The 20,301-nt window shown below is 45.0% G+C and overlaps 1 protein-coding gene and 1 long non-coding RNA gene across 2 annotated transcripts in view; both read right to left on the reverse strand.

Moving 5' to 3' along the window:
• The window catches only part of LOC139760597 (uncharacterized), a 121,291-nt gene extending 115,755 nt beyond the window's left edge, over window positions 1-5,536 (reverse strand). Inside the window, exons 1-2 of the long non-coding RNA XR_011715369.1 lie at window positions 5,447-5,536; window positions 3,758-3,851 (exon numbers count right to left, since the gene is read on the reverse strand). This is a non-coding gene — a long non-coding RNA (uncharacterized lncRNA). The remainder of the gene's footprint in view (window positions 1-3,757; window positions 3,852-5,446) is intronic.
• An 11,540-nt stretch (window positions 5,537-17,076) lies between these two features.
• Window positions 17,077-20,214, reverse strand: LOC139760724 (uncharacterized). Its single transcript, XM_071684282.1, has 5 exons — window positions 19,465-20,214; window positions 18,984-19,090; window positions 18,573-18,722; window positions 17,971-18,216; window positions 17,077-17,676 (listed from the first exon to the last, which is right to left on the reverse strand). Exons 1-5 carry the CDS (start codon window positions 19,478-19,480, stop codon window positions 17,530-17,532), a joined length of 666 nt encoding a protein of 221 aa, XP_071540383.1. The 5' UTR covers window positions 19,481-20,214; the 3' UTR covers window positions 17,077-17,529.
• Between the last annotated feature and the right edge of the window lie 87 nt (window positions 20,215-20,301).

The following is a 20,301-nucleotide window of genomic DNA, read 5'->3' on the forward strand; positions in this document are numbered from 1 at the left end:
CTTGAAGCAGATGGAGGTATACGGGAAAGAAAATGCACAGAAAATGGTATTGCATTTCTCTGAGTGACTGTTGTCATGACACACACACACACACACACACACACACACACACAAGGGGAGCGGCGGTATAAAGGGCGTATCACCATCGGGACATTTCATGCCTGAAGGCCGGGAAGAGGTGTTGCAACGGGGTTAAGGTGATGTTGAGGTTAGATGAGGTTGGAACAGGAGGCCGCCGTGTGGGGATTGCGCGAGATGGCATGAGGCGTAAGGAATGGCTTTGATATGGACTAATATCAGGTGGGATAGACAGGAGGGTTTAGGGGGGGGGGGTTAAGATGGCCTGAGGCTGGGATAGGTGTTGGGGTTGATGAAGTTTACATGAGTTTACATGAAAAAGACAAAGAACAAGAGGCCTCATTGGCCCACAACTGGGTCGTCTACAAAAAAAAGAAAGAAAAAAAAAGAAAAAGGAGTTTGACTTGGTGGTACTTTTTCTCTAAGTCACCTTTTCGTTAACCCTGCTCGTCATTTTCAGTGGCTGAAGGAGAGGGTGTGACTACACTTTGTAGGAGCACACATCACGCGAGGGAGATGTTTGAGGACACGGAGAGTATCTTGGAACGCAAGAAAACGGATGTCAAAGCAGAGAGAAGGTTCCTCTCCATCCACCACTATGAATGCGGTCAAGACAGTGAAGCAGATTCGGATTCTTTCCTCCAGATCCGACGGCGAGGTAAGGGGGCGGCTGGTGTGGAGAGGAGTGGAAGTGGATGGGGACGTTCTGTGTAATCGACTGTTTGTCTGTCGATCTCGATCGTACGTGCTTCATTCCGTCGAAAATTACTAGGAAGTCATTCTTTTTCTTTTTCACGGATATTGTAAAGAATTCCATGTTGTCCCCACTGTTAATCACAATACCAAGAAATATATATAATAATGAAATGAAATAGAAAACGGATTCAAGTTAAATCAAGCTTGAATTGCTCTCTTCCACTTGTGTTTCTTCGAGAACGATTGAACATTCGCGTCACATAACAGCCTCCAACTAGACAAAACCAACGTTTATTTCACATGTCTGCGTTAAATGGCCACAACAAGAGGCGCTACAAACACGTGAAAAAACGAAACAAGGTGTAAGAAAAACCCTCTTAGCGAGGCGCCATCCAGCCAAGATCAACAACAAATCCCTCAGTGGTGTGAGGCACCCAGAAAGCAAATCCTTCAGTGGTACAAAGATACCAGGGGACAAATCCCCCAGTAATGGTTAGCACACGACGCAGCACACCCGCCACGGATGTTGACACGTCTATACCACAAAACATATCCTACGACACAGTGAAGCAGCCAGCCTCTGAGGCGACGTAAGGACTCCCTGACGTAAATATTAGTCTACGAGAACTGCGTTGGCTCCCGTCTCTTGTTGACGTAAGAAGTTACCTCACCAGAACTTTTGAATGGTGGCAAACAAGGTGGAAAAGTTTTGTTTTCAATCCGTAAACACAACAACCACATTACATCACGTCGCTCCAAGAATCCAACCAACCTGTTAGCCATAGCTGGAGTTGTGATCCATAGCCGGATCGATCCTAGGGTCAGGATGGCCTGAGAACCAAGGATTTTCATTTCTATGTTAGCTAAGACGGCACGCGCAGCCTGAGCCAGGTACCTCATTTTATCAACCGACCCCTAAGGATGGATGAACGGCTGGGTTGACTGTGGACCGACTGCCGCAACTGGGATTCGAACCCAGGCCAATGCTCGATCCTAGGCGGCCCCGTGAAGGCGTCACGGTCAGGAACGCTAACCACTACACTTACGCTATAGTGAGAGTCAAAACGTGACCCTCATGAAGATATCTTTCAAAGTTCGCAGCCTCACCTTTTCAGTGTATATATCTCAATCGAGTTATACACATTGATGTAGATACTTGTGCGAGATGGGATGGTTCTTAAATGGTGACAACATCCATACGTACCACACATATGATACCATTATATTCCATGGGGATTGTGAAGACGCCACACACACACACACACACACACACACACACACACACACACAAACATCACCTTACACTCCAATTGTGAACTTAGGCAGTAATGAGTAACGGGTCTGTTTACTGCTTACGACACAGACAATTAGAGTTGGTCGGGTAACGCGGGACATCCGTCTCATAGAAGAGCCTTGTCTTCCGGACCCCAGTAATGCTAGAGCTGCGCTTGTCTTCAGTGTCGTCTGGTGATGACTGGGCGTTGATACCGGACGCAGATCGCACCGCTCGATGTGACTTGAGGAGATGGACGAGGACGGGAGACAGGAAGCAAGAGACTTAGGGAGTAAGTAAGTAAATAAGAGACAGAGAGAGACAGAGAGTATCTGTCTACGAGAACATACGAGTAGATTATAACTTGATGGTAGGGCTATAGCGCATAATGCTCGTCGCATGTCATGCTTGTTATGTAATACTATCCTGTTCTTCTCCGCTACCTGGAACCTCTCATAATCGCCGCTTCGTGATTCATGTGCGGTCGACCTCAGCCATGAGTTTAACCTTCTCCTGAATGCCTCTGTAATCACCCCATGCATATCATTATCTCCCGGTGTCGTGTGTTTCCATCTGTTTAATTGGATACCACACAACACAGCTTATGGGTGTCTTATTATACAAGTTGAACATTTCATTCACTAGCATTTTTTCCACTCTGTGAAAGTTCTTATTATCCTACCGCTCATTATTTGACGTGAAAGCACTGTCTTACCCTACCAATGTGCTCCTCAACTATAAACATTCTATATGTGGCAGCTTCCATATCTCTGCCATTTTCTCCTCTCCTTGTGCTGTTTTCAAAGACGTCTTTTCTTAATCACTCTCTGGTATATTCTAACTTTATGTGACGCTAGCATGTTCAGAGAGAGAGAGAGAGAGAGAGAGAGAGAGAGAGAGAGAGAGAGAGAGAGAGTAATCATGACACTTATGAAACAACTAATACCAGCATATCAAAAATCCAGTACAATACCCAGCAAGACCTGTACACAAAGGCCCCCCGACCACAATCACCACAAGAGGAAGAAGAACAATGGGTTCCAAGACTAGTGACTTTTCCAACAGCACCAATAACCCATTGACGTGACCTCCTGGAGACGTTGCGTGAATGCTAATGAAGACACCTTATTGCTACCACATAACCCCCTTGCCTCATCTCTGCACCAACACTAGTTCGCAGCGATACTCTGATGTCGAAGCCAAAGACTGGAATGCCATCGACTCTTCGGGGTCCTGACACAAGCCTTAGGATCTGATCCCATACGACGCCTTCGTCGGCTATTGTTTGATGCTGATGAGACGATTGTAAGTGGCAAGCCAGACGGTGCGCGTGGGGCCCACGTAAACAGGCAAGGAGGCGTCGCTGTGGACGGGGAGACAAGAGAGAGGGCGCCACGGACGACAGAAATGACGGAAAACCAGAGATAAAAGACGCAAGAATAAACTGATTGAGGAAAACATTGTATTGATAATAAGGAAGGTGCTCATGATATTGTTACTACTGTTGATATCATGACAACTAGTGACACTACTACTGCTATACCACTACTGCTACTACTATTACTGCTACTACTACTTTTGCTACTGACGATGGTCATCCCCTGGGATAGTGAAAAAAGAATACTACCCACGTGTTTCCTGCATGTCATAGAAGATGACTAAAAGGGGCGGGAGCAAGAGGCTAGAAATCCTCCCCTCCCATATTATTACCTTCCGAAAGAAGAACAGAGACGGACGCCAACGGGGATGCATCCACGTAGGCCAGTCGTTTCTTCCTCTCTAACACGGGTGACAGCGAACAATCCTGAAAGAAATATTAATAATGATAATGATAATGATAATAATAATAATAATAATAATAATAATAATAATGATAATGATAATAATAATAACGATGATAATCAAGGCAGTGACAGGAACAAAAGAAAAGAAGGGCATCATTTGCACATAGCCACTCTGGCTATCATGTATAATATGCTTGTGTCTTGCAACCTATGTTTAGTGTATGAGGTCTGCCTTTGACTATGCAAATAAAGATATCTGGTTTTGAATGAGTATTTCTTCGTGTGTTCCCTCTGCTTGTTGCTAATTCTGAAAGTACAAGACGATGTAGATAGTAAAATCCATATGATATTGTCCCCAAAGGTATGACTATGCACGATTTGGCAGACCGGCTGCGATTCTGTTATCAAAGACGAAACCAAATGAATCTTACGATGGAGCGTCAGAGTCATATATTTTGACAAGGCTGAAGGTTACGCGACCGTCAGCAAGATCTATTTTTTCTATGAAGAGCAGTGCTTTTCGATTCTATTGCTGGAAGAATATCATGGAGATTGTACGCATTTCTGAAGATTGAAAATGACGGCGTCAAGAATGCAGTTTGCGTGTTCTTTCTTTGTTTAAGACAACCATCTAAAGAGAGAATCAATTTCACTTATGCAAACTTTCATTATCAAAATACGAAAAAGTTTAGAAAAACGTATGATCTTCGAGCAAAGTCATACTATCATTTCACTTCAGCCGAAACATACCAATCTTATCGTCAGCATTGGAATCATATTTTGGTCTCCCGTGGTGTAGCGGTTAGCGTTCCTGACCAAAACGCATTCACGGGCCTCCGAGGGTCGAACATGGCATAGGTTCGAATCCTGGTTGCAGCACTCGGTCCACAGTCAACCTGACTTTCGCTACCGATGATATGTTGGCTAAAAACCCTATACCCCTCACGCTGAATGGCCGTCCGCTCAAACTTTACACATAACAGGTATGTAGGAGGCAAACCAATGGCTATACAGATGCATCGCGAGCCTCAGAGCGTGAGAGCAGCCGCTAGTACATCTTAAGATGCACGGAGGCCTGCAGAACGTGAGAGCAATTCAAGCACTTTCCAAGGAAGCTTTTAAGGAGTTAGTGCCTTCCTCCAGGAGGGTGTATATAAACTGCAGTGGCCTGGACGTAGGAGTGTTACCAAAAGGAGAGAGATAAGGTTTTAAGAGGTCGTGAGTGTTCCTCTTTCGTGTCCTGCTAGTGTTCCCAGGGGGGTTCTTAACAGCTCCACTCTCGTCCCCACAGCGCCACCGGCTGGTCGCTCTTCATGGGCTCTTCAGGGGGGGAGTGTGACATGCGCCTCGGAGGGCAACTTTCAGAGGTCAATTTACAAATGGAAGTCAAAAGGATGAACTTCCTATTTTTTCTTTTATCTATTCCGGCCTATGGATGACGGTGGTATGACACTATCTTGCTTCACACGGGTACGAATCACAAGATCAAAATTCTATGGTTCACGGGTTTCGAACCTCACACACCCGAACATACATCTATGACGACTGACCAGAAATCCTAATCTAAACCTTAAAAAAATAAAACTCAATAGAAACATACTAGCTCCGTCAATACCTTATTGTTCCTTGGGTTAAAAAGCCCTGCAGGAGAGAAGGAGCACCAGTATTCACCCTTCACAAACTCAGGGGCGACTGGACAACAGAGAGAACCACGCTGCTGACGACAGTGTTATGATCGTGTTGACGTATTTCAGGGAGAATTTAGTTTGGCGATTTGATCTCGCACGTGACTCCCGAGGTCTCGCTCTCGTCTAGCCAATAGACTAAGCATTGCAACTATATTCCTCGTACTAGTAAACATTACAAGACTCCAGTTGTTTAGGGAGAATCTCCTTGATCGCGACGAACGATCGAATCGTATTTTTTCCCTGTATGAAGACGGTCGTTTGCGGAGTAATTTCATTCTCAGGTACAGTCAAGAACTCCTCTAAGGGACACGATAATTTACTTAAGGTCTTGCCAATGTGTACTTAAGTAGAATCCGAAGGGAAACTATTCATATGGAAGGTATTTCTTCGTCAAATGGTTCCAGATCCACGTGAAATTTGAAATTATAGGAGTGCATGTTGAATGGTCGTGTGGCTAATGTCAACACCCAGGTAGTGTTTACATACTCGATTGGCATAAATGACCTCAATTTTAAGCAGAGAGCAGTTACTATATATATATGTATATATATATATATATATATATATATATATATATATATATATATATATATATATATATATATATATATATATATATATATCCTTTGTGGACTCCATACCTTCATGCTGGGACTTCAAGCATTTGAAAAACTAAAGGAACATCGTCATCAGACTTCAATAGAACAGCGAATGTCTCGTGTACACAACATCGTCCGTGGAGACAATGACCTACGAGGTGGTGTGTGGGCGACCCCCCCAACCATGAACCAGTAACGAGGGATCGACTCCGTGAACGAAACAGATTCATTGTCGCTGGGAGGGGAACGGTGGAAGGGAAGTCTTGTTAATGAAGGTGGACGAGTGGAAGAGACACACTCCCCTTACCCCTATCTCACCCTCTTCCTCCCCTTCCCACACACACACACACACACACACACACACACACACACACACACACGATCTTGCCAACATATGAATGAAAGGACCTGTGATCACACAGGCTGGTGAATAGGGACTCACAGCGCCCCAGGTTATCTGACACTGAAGAAGGAGAGCAATGCCTGAAGGTGCAGCAACGTGACCCCTCTCTCCACTCCGCGGAAACGGAGGAGCCAAACACGTAACCTGAAACGAGCGAAAGATGAGCCACTACTAACAGGTCAGCGGGGAATTGACCCCCAACCTCCCCTCTCGCAAGGGAGGAGGAGGAGGAGGAGGTCAGGTCACCCGTGGTTACGTATGGCCACCTCGGGACCTAATCATAGGGATGCTGGGAGGGAGGGACACACTGGGTGTAGGATGGCAGGGTTCTCACATGGAGTTATCCTGGGGATGCCTCCTCTTGCCACGTATATTTGGTGATATCCTACCGACACTTTCCCCTCTCTCTTTTTCCTATCCTTCTTCGTCTCTTTCTGTCTTTCTTTCCTTCTCTATCCTTCTCTCTTTGTGTTCGTCTTCTTCTTCTTCTTGTTCCTCCTCCTCTTCCTCCTCCTCCTCCTCCTCCTCATCATCATCATCATCATCATCATCTTCTTCTTAGTTCACAGTTCTCCCTCTTCTTCCTCATACTCACCTCCTCCCACTCCTCCGCTGTACTATATACACGATCGCTGGAGAGCGGATGTGAGTGAATGATACCATCTTCCCTCATTTCCTCATGCTATGCTACACGGTGAATGTCGAACCAGTATGTGTGTGTGTTTCTGTGTGTGTGTGTGTGTGTGTGTGTGTGTGTGTGTGTACAGACTCAAAATGAAAATACCATTTACCTGACGTCATCTTTCCTTGCTGAAAGTATTTGGAATATTCTCAGGTGGAGACAAGGTCATTTTTCTCAACATCCATTTTTGATCTCTGACGCAGGATCCCCCATGGTCATGTATAACAGGTTCAACCTTCCGAAAGAACTAGTTACCCATGCAAATCTGACATCGTTTTTCTTTCACGTCAAAATGCCTAGAATTATTGTACATTGATATGTAATGTGATATTCTGATAAATTTTTTAGAAATTGTGTGTGAACACGACCTTAATTCAATTCTTTGCTCGTAGAACAAAATTGATATTCCACCATCTAATATTGTCGACACGTGAACATCTCAGATTTCTTTGGATATCAGTGTACAAATCACCGTGCAAAGGTGGGTGCAGGTGGGAGAACCACTGACTCGTGAAGAGTAAGTGGGGGGAAAATATCGTCCATTCAGACACTTTATTGAAAGTATACAACGACGCGTTTAATTATGTGTTGTGTGTGTGTGTGTGTGTGTCTGTCTCTCTCGCTGGAGTTGCAGATCATTGTATGTTCGGTCGTGTTCAGGTGGTTGGGTGCGTTCATTGAAGTCAGTGCTGTTCAGAATGATGACTCCACAGCAATTGTTTGTTCTTTTCTCAGAATTGTTGTCGATGGCAGGATATTGTTGAAAATCTATTGTTACCGCTGACTCACTATGGTTGTCTATAATTCATGAAGTAGTGTAGTAGTAGTAGTAGTAGTAGTAGTAGTAGTAGTAGTAGTAGTAGTAGTAGTAGTAGTAGAAGTATTATTATCATTACTATTCTATAATCATCATAATCATTCTTATCATTACGATCATTACACACGCCTGCAGTCATTCAACCCTCGAGACACACACACCCACACACACACACACCCACCCACCCACACACACCCACACACAACAGAGATCGCACACATCAACCTCTCTGTTTGACTTGGCCGAAAAATTTGGTTTACCACAGTATCAAAGCGTCCTCGGGTATTGCATATCACGTCAGGCAGCCCCGCCCACCTGGTGGTGCTGGCTTCACAAGTTGGTCTATAAGCCCCACCCACGTCAGCCGACGTCACAACAAAGTAGGAGTCAAGGTATATGATGAGGTATGCTGATACATGGAGTAGAGCGGCGCTCCCCTGCGTATGATAAAGACTCGTGCGAGTAGGTTATATTATGGGGTGATATAGTGAGTAGGAGGAAGAGGAGGAGGAGGAGAGCTTCTTTTGTGTGTGTGTGTGTGTGTGTGTGTGTGTGTGGGTGGGTGGGTGGGTGGGTGAGTGGGTGTGTGTGTGTGTGTGCATAAAAGTGAAGGAGTAGGAGGACGTGGTATAGGAGAGAGAGAGAGAGAGAGAGAGAGAGAGAGAGAGAGAGAGAGAGAGAGAGAGAGAGAGAGAGAGAGAGAGAGAGAGAGAGAGACGAGGAGCGTCCGCCGCCCCCTCCATATCAATACGCCCACACCTGAAGAGCCTCAGGTATTACTTCAATATTTTCATCCTATCGCCTCCCACACTTCCTGTGTTGCCACATCTGCATTTGCAGAACCAGATGTGTGAAGTCGGATATTCGAAAGGTACGCATCTGGATGCACATCGTGGTCTGTAGCCCTTGAAATGCTACATATACACAAATGCCCACGAATACACAATCACACACACACACACACACACACACACACACACACACACACACACACACACACACACACACACACTCTGACCACATCATCATCAGAGGGTCTGATATACCATCATTTCAAGATATCATTTCCATACATAGCTGCATTGACGTTACGAATACCATATATTTATATATATGAAAGCGATCCAGTAATGCTTGAGTTTTAATCATGTCGTCAATGAGGGTATAACGCATAACAGAGATGAAACCAGACTCAGAAAAGAAATATATGGAAATATCATGGAAAGAAAAATAATCTATTATATATGATATTTTCGCCGTGGAAGACTGTGTGAAATTTGCAGTATGAAGCAGAGGAGGGAACCTTTAGTCTCAAATACATCGGCAGGATTAAAGAGAGGTGAGGTCCAAGTAATGATATCAGAACGTGAAATACTCTAAGGATATACTATATAGAAGATATAGACGACACGACAACTAACAGAGCATTTGGAAAGTATAACACAACAGGATGTGAGTGAGTGAGTCTGGCAGCAAATCTGAAATTGAGATTGTATGCGAGAGACGTCAGCTACACCCTGAAAGTCTCGTCTGTTGAGAGAATACAGTGAAGTGAAGATTGGGAGAAACTGAAGAGAGAGAGAGAGAGAGAGAGAGAGAGAGAGAGAGAGAGAGAGAGAGAGAGAGAGAGAGAGAGAGAGAGAGAGATAGAGAATATTATGAGAGAATATAGTTAACCGGAGATTGGGAGAAAAAGGAGAGAGAATATTACGAGCCAGTTTTCAAAGGGACTGACGTTCAAGGAACTGTTAGATCTCGACATTTGCTGTAAGATTCTCGTTCATAACGATGCTGGACTTTCTGAATTATCTCAAAATCTTCAAAAGTCAAAGGAGTGAGAGCCCTTGAGTTTAGTGCATTAATGCGGTCTTTTGCTACGGTAAAAAAAATGATAAGTGGGGGGTGGGAGGGTGTTGGAGCTGAGGGTGGGGTGGGGAGCGATGCTTGAGAACACTTGCCATCTGAATTCCTCCTCAGATGTGTCGTCTGTGCTAATTAAGCCAAGAGGTACGAGTGGGTGTCTTCAAAGCTGGTGGACGCGTATGCGGGACGCAATCCGCATCGTCTCCTTTTTCCTTCCCAAGATGATCAACTGGGTGAGTGTGAGCACGTGTAGGAGTGAGGCAGGCCAAGCTTATCACAGAGAGAGAGAGAGAGAGAGAGAGAGAGAGAGAGAGAAAGAGAGAGAGAGAGAGAGAGAGAGAGAGAGAGAGAGAGAGAGAGAGAGAGAGAGAGAGAGAGAGGATTATTTGTTATATATATATATATATATATATATTGGATGGATGTCTTACCGGGTTCGTCTGGTAGAGGTTACACTATGGATGAAGAGTCAAATGAAACTCGAGGAGTTTACTCATAAGTCTTGTGAATTTCCGTGAGTGGAGGAAGAAGAGACATAAAGCTATGCCATTCCGGCAGCCAGGATAACTCTTGATGGAAGGCCGGATTGGAAATGGAGACGGAGGACACTAAGGCCCTGCAGAAGGTCACCGGTGATTGAAAGACTATAAATATGACAACTACAAAAGAAAACGAATGTCAGGAAATGGAAAAAAAAAAGAAAATCTTGAGGTTCCTTCTTCAAGTCTTTTATTTACATTCGACTGGGAGTTACTAACTCGTTAAGGCATCATGACCATCGGCAAAAGACATAGTTACAATATGGGTCATAGTTGTATATTTTCTGTTTAGTCTCCAGTCTTATCGGAGAGTGAGAGGACACGTGGATAATCTCTTCTGCATCCCTGGTCGTAGACTCGCAGACCCGATTATTACGAACAAGATTATCAATTGCTTATGGTATGGCCGAAGGAGAGGACCATCTCCATTTAGTAGAGACATCTCACAGAAAGCCAATACTTCGACACCTGAACTGTCTTGTGTTGAATATGGAGAACTCAGACAGCATAGAGGATTAAGACTCACCTCATCTCAAGCACTAGCCACTTTAACTGTTCATTTTGCTCAAGCGTTCATTAAAATCCATCTGCCAATCCGATAGCTTCTCGACCACAAATCTACCAGGATTACGTCCTCAGTGACGATCCGGGAGAACTGTGTTTACGGACTCGTTCCATAAATATATGACATGGTTTCCAAGATCGTCCATTATCTCAAGCGCGTTCCAACAACCTTAACCCGGAACTTGGGAGTATACGTGGAAAGCAGATATCATCTTATGGAAGTACATGGAAAGGCTAGATAACGGTACAGGGAAAGGTCACATAACAGTAGATAAAAAAAACCCCAGCTAACAGTACATGGAAGAACCAGGTAAAAGTGCACGAAGCCAGACAACGGTACATGGAGCTAGTTAACAGAAGACCTGATGACGAAGTAAACAGCTGGACGATGATTAGAAATCTTAAGTTCCTACTCAATATAAATGAGAAACAGTTTAGTGAAGTAGAAGATTAAACTAAAACAAGTTTATTATGTTAGTAGTAGTTATAGTTTGCTCTTTCGTCTCATGGCCATTTCGACGCTTGCGTGATCACGTTAAACCTCCAGTAGGTACCTGGTGGTACTTACTGGTTACCGTAATGTTTCCACACAGCAGCAGGAGGATCCGGTAACACCTGCAGAACGTGTCAGTACCGACCACAGGATCCTGACAAACACCCGTGAGGTAAAAGACTACTCGAAGTCCTGGGGAACCCAAGAGAGACACACACAGGAGCTGGGAAGACACGAAGGGGATCAAGTCCGTCTCTTCTTTAACGCTAAAGGATCCAGTACAACTGAACTGCGAGATCAAAGTGTTGGTGATCAAGCACAACCGCGAAGACGTGATGGAGGACATGATGAAGACGTGGAAGGGAATTTCACTTCTGCTAAGTTTTGATGACTTTATTTCCATCTAATTTGTCAACTATTCCCCCAGCGGGTGGCTGAAGGTAGTTTTTTTTTTTTTACCGAGGCAATCACACTAGTTCTGGAAACAATGGTTAAACGATAGTTTATTCAGAGATTCCCCCCCCCCCCCTCCCCACTTGTCTATCAGTCAGATATGCTCCTCATTGCATTAACACAAACTCTCGAGCTGTGGAGAGGTGAGGGGGTGCTGGGAGGAGGTGCAGATGCGGAGGGGCGGCAAGTTAAAGAGGGCAGATTGTTTGACACACGCTGGTGAGTGGAGCTGCGTTATCGAGTTTTTGACTCCCCCTCGCTGCACGGGCTGATCAGCGCTCCCAAGCTGTGCTAAACGTAGTGAGACGACGAACCACAAGGCTTCGAAGCCCATGGGTTCATCAGTGCTCCCAAGCTGTGTTAAACGTAGTAAGACAATGAACCACAAAGCTTCGAAGCGAGGGAGAAGTATAAGGGGCAGCAGGTCCTCGAGAAGGACGTTGAATTCCACCTCCCAGCAGCCTTTGAGTCATATCAGGCTACTTATGAAGATATCTAAGACAATTGTCGTGTTCAGGAAAACCCATTTGTCGCTCTTATGAGCCAGTAGTAGCCCTATCCTCACGCTTGCCACTCTCATGAGCCAGAAGTAACCTTCTCTTCACACTTGCTACTCTCATGAACCAGCAGTAACGCTATCCTCACACTCGCCACTCTCAAGAACCAACACCCCTCCACCTTCACGATCTGCATCGGTGACACCCATTGCTTCGCCTCCTTCCACGACCGACAGCAGTCATCCTCATCTGGTATGACCCGCGACCACAAAGCACCTTTGTACCCGCCATGCCAGCCAAGGCTCGCCGAACGGCCTTACCTCTTTAACTGCACCAACCTGGCGGGCCAATGGTGTGAGTCAGTGAGTTCGTCCCCTCGCACCTCCCTCTACACAAGGCAAGCTTGTGAGATAAGACATAACGTTGATCAAGCGGTATGAATTGAGGAGCAAGTGTTAATGATTTCATCTGAGGGAGGTGGGTTTCCCTGCGGTAGGCGCATTGCTTAGTCTTAAACGGTTTGCAGATGGTAATTACAGAGAGTGGGAGTGTCTATTTATAGAGCGGAGGTGAACAGGAGTGTGGCAGCGAGCGCACCCGTGCCTGCAGTTCATAAGTAAACTAAATCTATTTTCCCATGTAAACGATGGTGAACTCTAGAATGATATGCATATACTGCCGTGAATAAATTATTCTGTAAGTGATTAAGCAGACAAATGATCAAGCACGTATACCCATGTGTATATTCATATCTTTTTTTTTCTTTCGGAAACAGAAAATATTTGCAATTCGTTAACAGTTGTATTCAGTAATTTGATCATTCAAGCCATTGTTACAATCGTTCCACTCGGTGACAGTCACACTCTCTCCCCCGTCCTTTCCTCCACTAACTGGTAGTTTTGGTGGTTTGCTGAGACGCACACGTCAGGTCGGCCACTGCATTCGTGGTGGATGCGATTTAATGGCGTATTTTTGTAAACGTATTTGTAAGAGATTTTTTCATGGAACATAAATATAACAATCTCGTTCTTTACGACCCTTGATTAGACCTCTTGAGCTCGTCGGTACGACCTTTAGGTTCGACAGAACGTCCCTGGGTATGGTAACGTGACCTTTGACTTCACCTTTAACCTAACCTAACCTAACCTAACCAAGGGTCGTGCTAGACTCTAGCAGCTAGAGGGTCGTACCCTCATCGTGCTCATGGGTCGTACCTTCGTGCTCAAAGGTCGTCCCTATCGTGCTTATTGATCACATCCCCACTTCACCGGGTTCGACTCAACTACTCGAACCGCCATCCTTGGTCCCTAACCCTCAACCAACTTGTCAAGTATGACTATAAAATATGACATTCTTACCCTCCGTCAAGGGTTACCACTCCACGCACAGGCAAGCACAGGCCAACCATAAGTCATGCAAAGGGCAAGAAAGAAAAAGAGGGACGAACCATTCATCAGTCATACATAGAATACGAACCAATTCGTTCGGAACCATCTCGACCTTCCTCACTCGCTGCTCCTGTCGTCTTCTCGAACGAATGAAGGATGATCTATCCATTGCCAGAGTCGCACTGCATAGTCAAGGACGAGACAAAACACAGGAGAAAAAGACGAGAGGATTATCCTCTATACTCAACAATGTAAACATGAGGATTCGCTTGGATTAACTGAGACATTAGGGGATTTACATCCATACTCTGCTGATAGATTAACTCACATCGACAAAAAAGACTAGGTGCCATTGCCTCAGGAGCAGGATATCCCTTTGAGGAAAAGATTAACGACAAAATCTAGTGACTTACATTAATCTCTCTCTCTCTCTCTCTCTCTCTCTCTCTCTCTCTCTCTCTCTCTCTCTCTCTCTCTCTCTCTCTCTCTCTCTCTCTCGCCGTTCTCTATGGCCCATCTGATGCGACAGTGTTTCCCATTTTCATTATGCTCGAAGTTGATAGAGATTCAAAAATAATATCATAAGATAAGCTTTTGAATAAGGTCGTCTAGGACGTGGCGACTCTCGAGGACAACGAAACGACCCTTGGGTGTGCTGGCGTAACTGTGTGACCCATTGACCTGGGATCACACCATCATTCCCATAGGATCGTAACGCCGTATTGAAGGAGGTTAAACAATGACTACGAAACCCCGTTTGTCGGAGTTAAAGCAAATCGATGAAACGTAATTAAACGGTTTTTTTTTTCTTCTTCTTGGGACCTGACGGGGATTTGTAGCCCTAGTTCGCCCTGGCCTAGGGACTCAAGGCAGGCTTGGTCAGGCCCTTAATGTCCTGTGAAATCCTCAGAAAAAAATATATATCAAGAACTTTAACGCCACAGTTTGGTAAATTCTTCTTGCCTTCCCTCTCCATGGAGGAGAGAGAGAGAGAGAGAGAGAGAGAGAGAGAGAGAGAGAGAGAGAGAGAGAGAGAGAGAGAGAGAGAGAGAGAGAGAGAGAGAGAGAGAGAGCACAACCGCTCCGCCGTCCCACCACAAACAAACGCCTCGTGTGCCATGCGTCTGTCACTCAGGCTACACCAGGACGTCACTCGGAAGTGTTGGCCCCAATAACTCATCCAGCTTGACGGCCCCGCGTATCCCCGGAGGTGTGTGTGTGTGTGTGTGTGTGTGTGTGTGTGTGTGTGTGTGTGTGTGTGCGAGGATGGAAGGAGAGGTAGGAAGAGCAGGAGGGATTTAGGAAGGAAGAGGGAGGGAGAAACGGAGGAGAGGAGAGGAGAGGAGAGATGGGGAAGGGAGGCAGCAGGAAGGAAGACGAGGTGAGAAAAAAGAGAGAGGAAGAAAGAGTAGAAGGGAGGAATATAGGAAAGATGAAAGAGGGAGGGGAAGGAGAGACGAAGAGAGTTGGATAAAGAGAAAAGAGAGGGAGAGAAAGGCAGGGAGGAGGGAGGGGAGGAGAGACGAAGGGAGGCGGATAAAGAGAGAGGCATGGAACGTGCGCAAGGAGGGAGCTGGTGCTGACGGTCTGGGCAAACCGCCCCGGCTCGACGCCCTAGGATATTAATGTGGGGCCAGCGCTGCCGCTGGTACCCTGAATTCTTCCTCCTGGCGTAAGGTCGGAGGTCAACCCAAAGCTGAAGACACGAGAAGGACACGCAACTCTTCTCTCGACCAGACAAAGTAATTTAGCTTTCTGATGTTAATGGTTTCAGAGTCACTTACATCGCTAGCCTAAAGCATTGTTGCATTACTAATTGACCCAGTTATGAGAGACTTTTGGTCAAATTTGCATCTGGAAGTCTGGAACTGTGAATCACGACTCACATAATGTTTATCATTAACATGTTCATCATTAACATGTTCATTATGAACATGTTCATTACTAACATGTTTGATAAATTTTCTCCATATGCTAATGGTTAATTATCTTTCCATATAAAGTATTGGGACTTATAATACGATAACTCGTAAGTAAAAGTAATCAAAGGTAATACAAAATTACTTCCCTCAGAATATCTGTAGAATACTCTCTTTCCTTTACTTAAAGTCTTTCAATTAGATCGCTCATTCTATTATTGCTGTTATCATACTTGCCCTAGTTTTACCTGCTGGTGAAGTCGACGAACCTCAGGCGTCCAACAACATAGGTAATACATACGCATGGCAGTCGCTGCAGGAGATGCAGAGCTGAGGAGATACTGAAGGGCCGGCGGTGATGGGTGAAGGTTAGGTACCGTGGTTTATGTAGGGCAGTGTGGGGTTATGAGTTAGCTGTTTCTATTTCTTTTCTTTCTCTTCTTTTCTTAAGCTCAAACCTCTCATCGAGGCCTGGCATTCAATGAAACGTAGGATGAAAGATATAAACATTTGTGGAGGGAAGATATTGAATACATGAGGAGTTTTCAAAGGAGATAATGATGAATTGCTTGTGTGCTGTATGTAACCACTCTTTCTGCTGCCCCAGTGTGATGTTTGCTGACACTTTCGGTGTGTGAGTGTGTGTGTGTGTGAGTGTGTGTGTGTGTGTGTGTGTGTGTGTGTGTGTGTGTGTGGAGAATGGTTTGTTTGCCGGAAATAGGAAAAGTCGGGTCACATTAGGTTATTTCAGGCTGTCCCATAACTTCAGTCAGGACGTTCTGTGTAAAAAAAAGAAATGCAGACAGTTCAGTTCACGAATGCCTGAAACACTGGCCGGGTGCAGGGCAAGGCAGAAATCCCCGAGAATGCGGAAAATGCATTCAGGAACTGCACGGTCAAAGGTTTCGCAAAAAGAAAAAAAAATGTTCTATTCTTTTTTTTTTTTTTCGTCTTCTTTTTTTCTGTGTCTGGATGTTTTGATCTCTGGCAACGGGAGACGTCAGTGATCGAATGCCGATGGGCTATGATCCCTTTATTAGAATTCCGGGACGATCGAAGACTTTAGTGTTCTTTTTTTCTTTTTTTTACTATGGCGGTAAATCATTATTTACTTCCATCTTACTTACTCGATGACGACATGGTGAATGATAAGGTGAAATAGAAATGTTAAAGTAGGATCTTCAGTAACAGGAAAAACTTTCGGAGAGAGAGAGAGAGAGAGAGAGAGAGAGAGAGAGAGAGAGAGAGAGAGAGAGAGTGAGTTCAGCATTTGTCCTACAATGGGTTTCCTTTCATGTACAAGAGTGGGTGTCTAAATTAAACAATACCATTTTCTTTCTTTTCATATCTATATTCACAGGTTACACTGAATACATTTTTTGCTTTTACGGTAGAAGAAGAAGAAGAAGAAGAAGAAGAAGAAGAAGAAGAAGAGAGGAGAAAGAGGAGGAGGAACAGGAGCATGAGAGCTAGCTAATGGCTGTGAATCCTGCCCGATCTGTGGCAGATTAAAGACGTCAGTCACCGAAAGGCCACAGCGTCAACCTCACGGAAGGGTAGCCTGAATGACGACAAACATGTTGAGGGATGACTTCGTCGACGCATCACTGATATGAGAGGGATATATCGTAGCGACGTCCGCTGATTGCAGAGGTACTGACTTCATGTGTGATGTCATACGGTCTCGCCCCCCGTGTAAGGGTAGTGGTGAAGTCAGGATTGTAGCGCAGACGGTAGCCGTGTGACATGAATGAAGCTGTGTGGGTTGGAGAGATGGTGGGGAGGTGAGGTCACTACCTCCAGTAACAAGACGGAGGGTTACGGGTGAGGGTGACGGTGTGGACGACCCATGGTTGGTCGTAGCTCGTCTCCGTCAGGGTCTGGCGCACGGCGTACCGCTCCGTCTGCGTGTTGGTCACGTACTCGCTCCAGATCGTTGTCTGCCAAGGGGTTCGAAGTATGACTTAGGGGTCAGGTGGACTTAATTTGTGTTCCTACCACTACTACTACTACTACTACTACTACTACTACTATGACAGCATTTATACTACTAATTTCGTAAGGACGTTGCGACAAGTAATATAATTCATGCGTTTACTGCTGCTGTTCTCAGCGCACTTACTAAATTAGCTCTCACTATTACCACTACTGTTGCTGCTGTTGCAACTTTCGCTATCTAAGTCTTCCGTTGCGTCTACCACACTCTCGTGTCTTTGACACGATTTAATACTGACCTGTGTGACAGTGTGGAAGGAGGAGGTGGTGAGCAGTGAGGTGGACGTGTCGGTGAAATGCTGTGTCTGGGTGTCCGTGACCGTCACGTACCGGGCCACGGTCCTGGTGTGCGTGACGAAGGCCGTGTCGAGGACCACCTCGGTCAGGAAGAGGGAGGACTTGGCTGTGCTGAGGTGGGTGATGGTGTAGATCATGGCTGAGGTCACGTAGCGGGTGGAGGTCAGGTACTGTGTCTTCAGCTGGAGCTGTGGACCAAGAACACGTGAATATAACAATAAGAACATGTGAGATATTGCTGAAGATCTATTGCTATCTCATACGAGGCAACTCATGTTAATAGTCAGCCACTCATGACCATTAGTCACGTATCTGTCTAACCTTCTTAACACCTTAAGACTATTAGGGTTATCGACTGTTACGGTCATTAGGGCCGTTGTGGACATATATGGCCCTTATAATAATGCTCTGATCCATTTACTCTTAGATTACATATATATATGGAATGAAAAGATAGATACGTGAAAAGGTCATTGAAACTTTAAAATACATTGACTATTAGTATCTCAGTTTATAGTGCGAGACGAAACTGTGTCGTGCTCACGGCCTGCTGGAGGGAGTGTGTGGCGGTGACGGTGACGGTGGTGACGGACGGACGCACCACAGTCTTGGTTACGACGATCGTCACATTGGTCGCGACCGGAGCAGTAACAGTCTGGTGCACCACCTTGGGTATCATTCGGGTGTTGACAACCTGAAGGACGACAGAAGACATGTGCTGGACAGTCGTTCACCTTCTACCAATAAATAAGAGGGTGAGAGGAGGAGGAGGATGAAGGGAAGAACTGAATAAAAAAGAAGAGATAATGAATACAGGGAAGCTGCTCACCTTAGCAGAAAACAACAGTGCTAAGCCATACTATCCTTTTCCAAAAATTGCTGTTGCTTGCCTTCGTGTCGTAAGTGTTACCTCACAGTCCTGCATCATCATCTACGACCCTGGGGATACACTTACCGACACCCAGCGTGTGGTTGGGCTACACAGGGGCGAGGCAGCTACCGGGGCTTCCTGCTGGTAGTCTGTCGCAACCAAGGGAGCCACCAGGGCCCAAGTCACCACTACTGCAGAAGGAAGGAAGGAGGGAGGGAGGGAGATCAATTCAGTGTCACGATAAGATAAGGTATAGTATGAAATATTGAAAATATCGAAATCCAGATTCAATATAAACTCAAGTAAAGAACTATTTTACCTTTATGTAAATAAGACTAAGTTTCAGTGAAAAAATCGACATTGTAAAATATGATTATTTTGTTCAGTAGCTGTGTATACGAACCTTATCATAATTTGTGCCTTCCACTTTATTTTCATTTACGAATTAATCACTGTATATGTATAAATATATATGCATACACACACATATATATATATATATATATATATATATATATATATATATATATATATATATATATATATATATATATATATTACTTACGTTTGATGATGTTCATCGTGGGTAGGTATGGCGTCGATAGTGTCAACAGTTTCGGCCAGCACCAGCGAGACAACTGACCACACAACACCAGCCGTGTGGAGGGTGGCTTACAACCCTAGAGGGGTAGGTAGGTAGGTACCTTGCCACATCCTCCCACCTCACTAGCGAGGGAGGGGTGAGGTCAGGGTGGAGGAGACAGGAGCAGTGAAGCAGGGGAGGAGGTCATAAATGGTTGCCACTTGATAAACTCAGATAAACTTCGACCTTGCTTTTAGAACAACGATAAGATGATTTATCCTAAGTATTTAGATGTTTTACGAAGCCAGAGCTCAACTAGAATAGAAGAAAATATGTAGCGCTCACCTCAGGAAAATATATAGAGTTACGAGGAACCAGTTACTGTGTATCAAACATCACGTGGAGGATTGGATAGACTGTATATATACATACTGGTGGACTGAGTTCCCAAGCACCCCTCGACCAGCGTATAGTCAGTCAGAAGAAATGATAGCTGCCTGGGCCAAGAGGAGAGAGAGAGAGAACATTGAGCAAATCTCTATAAACAGCTCGCAAGACACTAGTTCTGAGGCCCATAACTTCTGGTCGAGGTTTGAGGAAGTCCTTGAGGTAAGCAACGTGATCCGGATATATGGACGTTTTCGACGCACGTGATCAGACCCGAAGTACACACACACACACACACACACCAAGTGAGAGCGACGTCTCATGTGAGTTATGGCGGACTCTGTGTGATTCTCTAACTTTTTTTTTATATTTCTTGTCTTTTTGGGAATGTTGTGAGATATTATCTTTACAGTGTCTTTGTTTTCTTTACTC

Source organism: Panulirus ornatus, chromosome 37 (genome assembly GCF_036320965.1).
Source record: "Panulirus ornatus isolate Po-2019 chromosome 37, ASM3632096v1, whole genome shotgun sequence".
In the NCBI taxonomy this organism is placed as follows: Eukaryota; Metazoa; Arthropoda; class Malacostraca; order Decapoda; family Palinuridae; genus Panulirus; species Panulirus ornatus.

Bases quoted from the DNA above. Each gene is read 5' to 3' on its own strand.
- LOC139760724 (XM_071684282.1), bottom strand. The intron at 18,217-18,572 runs GTGAGCACGACA...CTTGGTCCACAG, and splicing joins CACACTCCCTCCAGCAGGCC to CTCCAGCTGAAGACACAGTA. The intron at 17,677-17,970 runs GTCAGTATTAAA...ACCCCTTGGCAG, and splicing joins CCTTCCACACTGTCACACAG to ACAACGATCTGGAGCGAGTA.